Source organism: Hippocampus comes, unplaced genomic scaffold (genome assembly GCF_001891065.2).
Source record: "Hippocampus comes isolate QL1 unplaced genomic scaffold, H_comes_QL1_v1.1 scaffold12, whole genome shotgun sequence".
Taxonomy (NCBI): domain Eukaryota; kingdom Metazoa; phylum Chordata; class Actinopteri; order Syngnathiformes; family Syngnathidae; genus Hippocampus; species Hippocampus comes.
Genome location: NW_017805478.1, coordinates 625,727 through 633,652, shown reverse-complemented (window position 1 = coordinate 633,652; position 7,926 = coordinate 625,727). Strand labels below are relative to the sequence as shown.

The window sequence follows — 7,926 nt, the reverse complement described above, 5'->3', positions numbered from 1 at the left end:
AATAAAGGTTCAAATTTAATAGATTAGAAGGTACATTTGAAATAGAGTAGTGGCATATACCCGCCCTACTATATCTTTTTCTCCTAACATGAGATTCAAAAAGCATATTATATCTTACCACCTTTAACACACACATGAGTAGTAACAAATTAGGGACCCGTTGGAATTATTGGCAATGCAGCATTAGCGATTCCATCTCTCCCACGTTGGCGAGTGTGCCTCTTGCATGGATCGTAGTCGGAGCTGGGTCTTTGCTAGAGATCGGGTGTAAACTTTTAACAGGTCAATTAAAACCATTGCTGCAAAACAAACAAAAGAAGTCCTCCCGCATGAGATACTGTTTTTGTGTTTAGGTGACTGGTGCCCTCGCGTGGTGTCATGGAAAACTACACCAGACTGGTCACACAATCTGGATCATGAACTTGTACTGAGGGCCAACAAGTGAAGAATTGTGTGCTTGGTGAAGGATTTCTGGATTTGAAATGGAGATTATGAATTTTACGGATTATTAAACTCTTTTTCAAGGAGAAAAATACGATTCGTCCACCAAACTGTTCATTAAAGTGTCTATTTATTGAAAGAACACGTGCGTCCAGTGTAGACCGAGTGAAGCCCCATCAAGCATTTCATTTGATATTGTAAAATATAAATATGAATTATCTCCAATTTCTTCTTATATACACGTGAATCCCCCCCCCCACCCCTCTCCCCTTGCCTCAGGAAAGAAAAAAACCTTGGAGCCATCCATGTAAACGACAAACCCAAAAATTAATAAATAAATAAAATATGGTGGTGGTCAACTGCTGCCAAATTTGGAGCGCAAATGAGGGGCATATACTTGAGAGTTGCTCCATCCCATTTCCTGGACAAAGTTCCTGAGGGAGGGCCAAATAGTGAACTCTGTAGCATGGGAAAAGTTCTCCTCACTTTATTTTTCCGATGACACGGAATCTTTTTAAAGAAGGCAGAAAGGATTCAGAGGAGCATTGAAGGAGGTAGCTGGGAGACTGAGACGTTCCACGAGAGAGAAAGGTAAACATTGTTTGAAACGGATTTGGATCTGGATAAACGTCTTTTTTTTTCTGTTTGTTTGTTTGTTGAACGTAATAATACAGTAAATATTGGTCATCCTGTGTTCGGACTTAACTGGCCTCAATGTGTTTGGGCTCGAGTCACATATATTCAAAGAACCTGTTCATCTGTAAAAACAATAATAATAAGAATAATAAGAATAATCCATTGTACTTGTGGATTCTTTATTTTTATTTCACTTTTCAATTTGTAATCATTTCTAACATTACTATATTTTAAAATTGGTCCCTTTAGAATAAGTAAAATATTCCCATTGACTACGAATGACTATTTCCTCTTTAACTCGTTGCCGCGTTAATACTTTGAACTTGTTCATCCTTTTTTTACTTGGTATTTCTTTTATATTTAAAGATGTTTGCATCATTTTTTTTTCGTATTATTTCTGGTACTACTCACTTTAATTTACCTTTTGACTTAGTCAGGATTTGAGAGGAAGATCTGTATTCTGTTGAAAGGAAAACCAAAGTGGGGACGAGCATTCAAACAACTATTAACTAATTGAATAGATGTGGGATTTATTTTGCCCACTGTTGATGTTTCCTTTTTTCAGAAGGGCTGAGCTAACAGAAAAAAAAAAAACATCAAGTAATCTAAATAAGTCAACAAGTGTCACAGCGGGACCCCAGTCTCCCCTCACAGGATGTTTACTCAGATGTATCTAAGTTGTGCTCGTGTGTACGCGGAGCTTCCCGACAAACTACTGTGTCATTATCATTAAAATACCCCCCACGCCTCTCCTCACACGAGTCCTCTCGAGTCACGCTGCAATTACAGCAATCATTTTATCCCCAAATGAAGATTCACGTTGAAGCAGCCATTTGTTCTCATTGAGGTTAAATACCACTGCTGGGAAAGCTTCGACGTCACCCCCAAAAAAAGCGCCGGCTGCTCCTACTTCCATTCATGTTAAACGTCACGGCTGAAGCGCGGTCGCTATACTTGTTTTTGTGAGCGTGGAGGTCTTGGTTTCAAGCCCGCTGGAACAAACAACTGAGCTCATGGAAGAAGCCGTAAGGGGGGCAATAGCCAAAGCCAACGAAGCTAATAAAGCGCGGGGAGGGATACCACCAACCGGAGTCTTTAATGGACCCACACAATAACGCACTTATGCATTAGCTGCGTGCTCGTTAAAGCGCCCGGTGCCAAAATCAAATACCGGTTAGGTGTTAAGTGTTGTTGAAAAGCGTACTTGAGAGATGTTTCCAATTTGAACACAAAGAACTGACTATTAGATGAAAAAAAAAAAAAGAGGGGGGCGCTGCTTTTGTCCTGGCACATTTTAGCTCCTTTAAATTGTGAACATTCCCATATGAGTTCGGATGAGGTTTTGATTCCTCGCCATTTCTTATCCTTGTTCTTTGCTGGTCCTTGTCCTGGAAGGAGCAGAGGATGTCCAGAGCTGACTGGTCCTTTCTGGAGCACCTGCTGGAGGAGGGCCAGGAGTATTCGACGGGCATCGGCCGCGTCTGGCTCACCGTTCTCTTCCTGTTTCGCATGCTGGTGCTCGGCACAGCGGTCGAGTCCGCCTGGGACGACGAGCAAGCCGACTTCATATGTAACACGCGACAACCGGGCTGCACCGCCGTCTGCTACGACAAAGCCTTCCCCATCTCCCACTTTCGCTATTTTGTCCTGCAAGTCATCTTCGTCTCCACGCCGACCATCTTCTACTTTGGCTACGTGGCGATTCGGTCGGGGAAGGGAGACGTGGGGAAAGAGGAGAGCAAGCCGGTGGAAGAAGGCGGCGCGAGTCAGACGGAGCCCGTCACAGAGAGGCAGAAAGACGGGAAAGGAAGCGGCGCTGAGCGCAGCCCGCCAGAAGCTCCCAAACTGAAGGGCAAGCTGTTATGCGCCTACACGTTCAGCATCCTTCTGAAAGTGCTCCTGGAGGTGGGTTTCATCCTGGGCCTGTGGTTCCTCTATGACGGCTTCCTAATCGAAGCAAAGTTCGAGTGCGTGGGCTTCCCCTGCCCTCACACGGTGGACTGCTTCGTCTCCCGACCCACGGAGAAGACCATCTTCACCATCTACACTCAGGCCATCGCCGCCGTCTCCCTGCTGCTCAACCTGATCGAGCTCCTCCACCTGCTTCAGCTTGCGATTTCCCACCGGCTGAAGAGACGGTACCGAGCGCACCGGCCACGGTCTGTGCCAGTCACGGAGGCGGCGGCCCGACCGCAGGCCCGAGAGGAGACACCGGAGCCCTACAACAACGGGAGCCTACCGGTGTCAGTGCCAGGCCAGGCCGCGTGCTACACCAACCCCTGCGAGAGCTTTGGCGATGTGGCCATAACGGTCAAGTGGGAACCCGCGGCGGCCGGAAGCGACGTGCTTCCGAGCTATACGAACTGCATGGAGGCCGCGAGGACGTCGCGCTCACCCCGGAAGCACTATGGGCAAAAGGCGAAGAACAACCGCGGGGGGGCTTCAAAACAGAAGCACTATGTCTGACTGCGACTCGAGGAAAATTGTTTTCTTTTTCAAACATGCTTGTTTGCACATGACGCTGGCGGAAAAGAGCGGCCCGATTAGAACTGAAATAACAGACAAGAGTTGCACTGTGAGCCCATTGCCTCGGAGGCAGCGAGCACGCTTCAAAACAGGGCCTGATAACGGACCTCATTTGGAATACGCTCCCCAAGGCAACCAAAAACTTGACGATCATGAGATACCGAATAGCTCGAATATGTTTGGGCGGGGGGGGGACACACAGTACAATATTTTGGATCAAAATTCCCCTGAGGTCCACGCTGTCATCCCCGGAGGCCCTCTCAGCCCGCACGATGGAATGTTCTGGTTTCAGCTCTGCTCCCAAGAGCGTCGTGGCTGTGCGGATGCGTGCATGCGCACCCGCGCTTGCTTCCCCATTTCACCCGCTCCCATTTGGTGACTTGGATTAGGGGGTCAGGGGGCTACATACCAGAAGGGGATCCAAACCGTGGACCTCCGGAGGATTCTAAAAGGGGTCACTACGATCCCAATCGTATATCCCCGAGTATCGAAGCCACCGCTGACTAAGCTTCCTGTTGGAAGAATGCTTGAAATGGGTCTGACAGCAAACAAGATAAGCTAAAGGTGCTACATACAGAAGGTGATCAAATCCATGCAATATGTATTTATATCAATTGGTTTATTTATTGTATTGAATGAAATAAAGTTATGATAAACACAAACGAATGACTGGATCACCTCCCTGATATGTCCGACGACTGCCGCACGGGGAGTGACAGCGATCAATTACTGCGTGTTGACCTCGCACTCTGTTTGCTGACCATGTTTCCACTCATTCGCCATCTTTATGGCAAGCAATTGAGGAGGAAAAAAAAAAAAAAGCAGCAAGACTCTGAGCCGTTGGCTTTACGGGAGTTGAATGGAAACATGATACAATTGCACAATAATAGGAAGACCGGCTTCAAAGAGGAACTTTGATCATGTTCGGGCACTGTCAAAGATTGGCAGATATTGTTCCGCTAAACCATCCAAAGAAGCTTCCAAAGTTGGCTCTTTCCAAGTCTATTCACTACAAGTTGGCTGGGATTCACGCGCAGGCCTATCATCTTAGTCAGGGTGGGTGGGCGCGGGAGTGCAGCCGTCCGCGTGGGCACAGCCCTGTTATTGTTCCTGTGGGTGTTTTCGCCAAGGCAAACAGGGAGGCGCTGGCGATCGGGAGGAGGGCATTCAACAGATTGCCGGGGTCGACACCCCGGAGTGTCATTTGAGCCGCCAAACCGGCCGGCTTGAGCGTTTGTTTTCCTGGCGAGCTTGAAGTGCCGCCGTTCTATTTTGTGATGACCGATGATTTCATCAGACACGGGTTGTCAGAGTCCGTCATGAAAGTCATTTAATGAGACTAAGATTAGGATTGACGGGCAGGGTTGGAATAGTTTGGGGGATTTTTCATCATAGTTTGTTTTTATTTCATTTTGACATTTGTTTTTTTATTTTTTTTAATTGAGCTCATGTTATTTTTTAAAAGGTTTTGGGGGGGGGAAAGGTTTTATTTCAGTTGAGGTTTAATTGTTAGTTTTAGCTTTTGTATAAAAAAGTAAAGCACCTTTTCCAAATGACCGTTCAACTTTCGTTCTTCTGTACGGCCAAACAAAAATACCCACCAAAAATGTCTAAATCAACCCCGAATAATGAAATGAAACAAAGGATATTCACAACAATTATAGTTAGTGTTCTCAAAATAAATGATTTTTTAAGCCATTTTAATTTTATTTCATAAACGAAATTTTATTTTATTTTTTTCAATTGTAGGGTTTTGTTTTTTTCGTTAGTTTTCCTCAACTACGATAAACTTGGCCACTGTGTGGGAAGATGTGAGTGACAGGTCATCCTTACCGTCCGACATCAACCCTTTTGGGATCGACTGCCATTGTGAGCGTGTTTTCCTGAGATTGTTGAAGCCAATGCTGATGCATTTCCTCGCTCTGTTAGTAAGCCACAGGTTGCTGATAACACGAAGAAAGGTTTGACAAAGCCACAAGTCCTCGACAAGTCACTCAGCAAGGTCCCGATTTGCAACACACATCCCCGTGAGCACATCTTTTAAAGCAAGGTAATATAATTCCTTCAAGAAAACGACGACTTGACATGACCTGAATCAGGCGTGTGCGAGACCTGTGCTCGAGCATCCTCGGCTGAGCTCAGCCCCCTCTAATCATTTTAATGAAGGCACATAAACGCAAGAGCGCAAATAGCCGTTCGCACGCAAATGTTATATAAGCACCTAGCAGGGCGAACAAAAATGGGTTCAAACGGTTTTATCTGGAAGGAATTACGTGATTGTGGTTCTTTAGGGTTTACCGTTTGGAGTGCGTGTGAATGTGTGGATTTTCTTTGGTTTCCTGGACTTTCATTTCGACACACGACTCTCCCCGTATCCGTAACAATATCCAGTCCGAGCAGCCAGTCCTCAATTTGGCCATTTTGCTCCTCAACAAAACAAAACTATGTCCACTCACCAAATTTAGATTCTGGATAGGAAGTAGGTCTGTGTCTGTTTCCTCTTCCACTATTGTTTCCCCCCTGGGACCGGTCCACTGAGGAACATTCACCCTGACAATGGGTCGTGGGGGCGGGGGGGGGGGGTAGATGCAGTGGGCATTGTTCGACACTGCCCATCAAAAGCCAAGAGGAGGACGATGTACTGCACACTCATTCAAAAACACACAAATGCAACAGTATAACAACAAACATAGCTATTTGTACCGCAAAAAATTTCCAAAAAACACTCAAGAGGGTATATAACGTCTCACAGTGGCTGGCCGTGCATTTGACAATTAAGAGCAGCGAACTAAATTTACAGATATTGTCAAAAACAAAAAGATGATTTAAAAATCCGAAATAAAATGCCACCCAAATTACGCTGTGTGATCTGAAACAAGTCTGTCCAATAAATTGCGCAATGTCGCAGTTTCATATATAAGACACCAACCAAACAATAACAAAACAAACTATTCTTTGAAAATAAAGTTAACAGATCATTTGCATTTTAAGAATAGGCTATACAACAGCAAATAACTGAAAATGTCGAGCAGCTGAGATTGAACGAACTTTAGTGCACGAAGGTGACTACAATGCGCCATTATAAATTGCAGGTGAGCAGATTTATTTGATACATTTTTGTATCTTTGTCATTTTATTTCGTTACCATTAATTGAATACTAACGAAATAAAATGACAAGAAGAAATGTAAAATAAAATTCATTTACTCACCAATGTAGTGCCTGTTCACTGACCTGCAGATCTCCGTGAGTGTCCGTCCCCAAACATTTTGAAACGCACCGTAGCTTGTAAGTGCCCCAGCCGTGCTCTGATGTTTCCTTGCTGATTTGGTAAAACAACTTAAATTGGTAAATCCGGTGTGGCTCCAAACACCAAATCGGTCAGTTGCAAGCAATAGGCATTCCCAGAAGTACAATTTGCAGCGTTTATCAGAGGCTGTGAGCCACGGGTATCGTTCATAATTGCTCGTCTGAAAATGACGGACAAACACTTTTCCTTGCTGGGACAGGCTCGCTAGCGCAGGAGTTGGGCGACCTCTTTGCACAATATCCAGCTTTTCGTGGAAGTTCCGTCTTGAAAATTGTGTGGAAAGTAGTTCTGCAACCAGATCAACGTCTTCTTCGGCCATTTTGGGTTAAAATGCAGTGACAGCTCTAGCAGGCGCTCATTCAATCACCGAACGTGCACGGCCAGTCTCGTCGTAAACCCTTCTAGCTGGCCCAGGTATGCAGACTTGTGATCTGATTGACTATTGCAACCTGACTGTGCCCGTTCACTTCCAGACTGTAATTGATATACCTGCACAATGAGATAAAACTTCAAGTTAACTTGTTGTAGATTCATTTTATAACTTGACAAGGCAGTCCTGTGTTTCTTTTCACGCACTTGATGTCAAGGCACGGAGGGAGTAACACGGCATCCACGTATTTCTTGTTGTTTTTAGCCGCTCTCTGCATTCTGCTTTGTCTCTTCTTTTTTGGACTTTTAGCGATGTGCCTCTTTGACACAGTGCCCCCCAGTGTTTAGACGATGACGCCGCATAACTGATCGGCCTTGTGCTACAGCCGACTGTGCAGCAAGACTTGGTTGAAAAGTGCGTGTCGATCAGTCGTGTTGCTACGCAACGGAGGGGAATCCCGCGCTGTACATTTTGTTCCTCAGCAACGTGGCAGCGGCAATTAGCGTCCCACGGTTCGTCGTCACCAAGGCCTTTTCACTATTTTGTGAGAAACATCTGGTCGTTTTAATGAAGTTGACGTTCGTTATCACCAAAATCGGCAAATGGAAAATGAATGACACAATCGCAAGCATATATATATATAT

General features: G+C 45.3%; 1 protein-coding gene and 1 long non-coding RNA gene across 3 annotated transcripts; one reads left to right on the top strand and one right to left on the bottom strand.

The window, feature by feature from the left end:
• The first annotated feature begins 906 nt into the window (after positions 1-906).
• Positions 907-4,260, top strand: gja4 (gap junction protein alpha 4). Of its 2 annotated transcripts, none has more exons than XM_019875640.1 (2): positions 907-1,032; positions 2,473-4,260. In XM_019875640.1, the coding sequence occupies exon 2, from the start codon at positions 2,482-2,484 to the stop codon at positions 3,541-3,543; it is 1,062 nt and encodes a 353-aa protein (XP_019731199.1). In that variant the 5' UTR covers positions 907-1,032; positions 2,473-2,481; the 3' UTR covers positions 3,544-4,260. The 2 variants fall into 2 exon arrangements, with proteins under 2 accessions (XP_019731199.1, XP_019731200.1); XM_019875641.1 differs by having other exon boundaries at positions 925-1,032; positions 2,479-4,260.
• LOC109519231 (uncharacterized) lies at positions 3,573-4,998 on the bottom strand. Its single transcript, XR_002168905.1, has 2 exons — positions 4,013-4,998; positions 3,573-3,982 (listed from the first exon to the last, which is right to left on the bottom strand). It is a non-coding gene; the product is annotated as an uncharacterized LOC109519231 (long non-coding RNA).
• Between the last annotated feature and the right edge of the window lie 2,928 nt (positions 4,999-7,926).

Excerpts from the sequence above, each read along its gene's own strand:
- gja4 (XM_019875640.1), top strand. The coding sequence starts at position 2,482 with ATGTCCAGAGCTGACTGGTCCTTTCTGGAGCACCTGCTGGAGGAGGGC.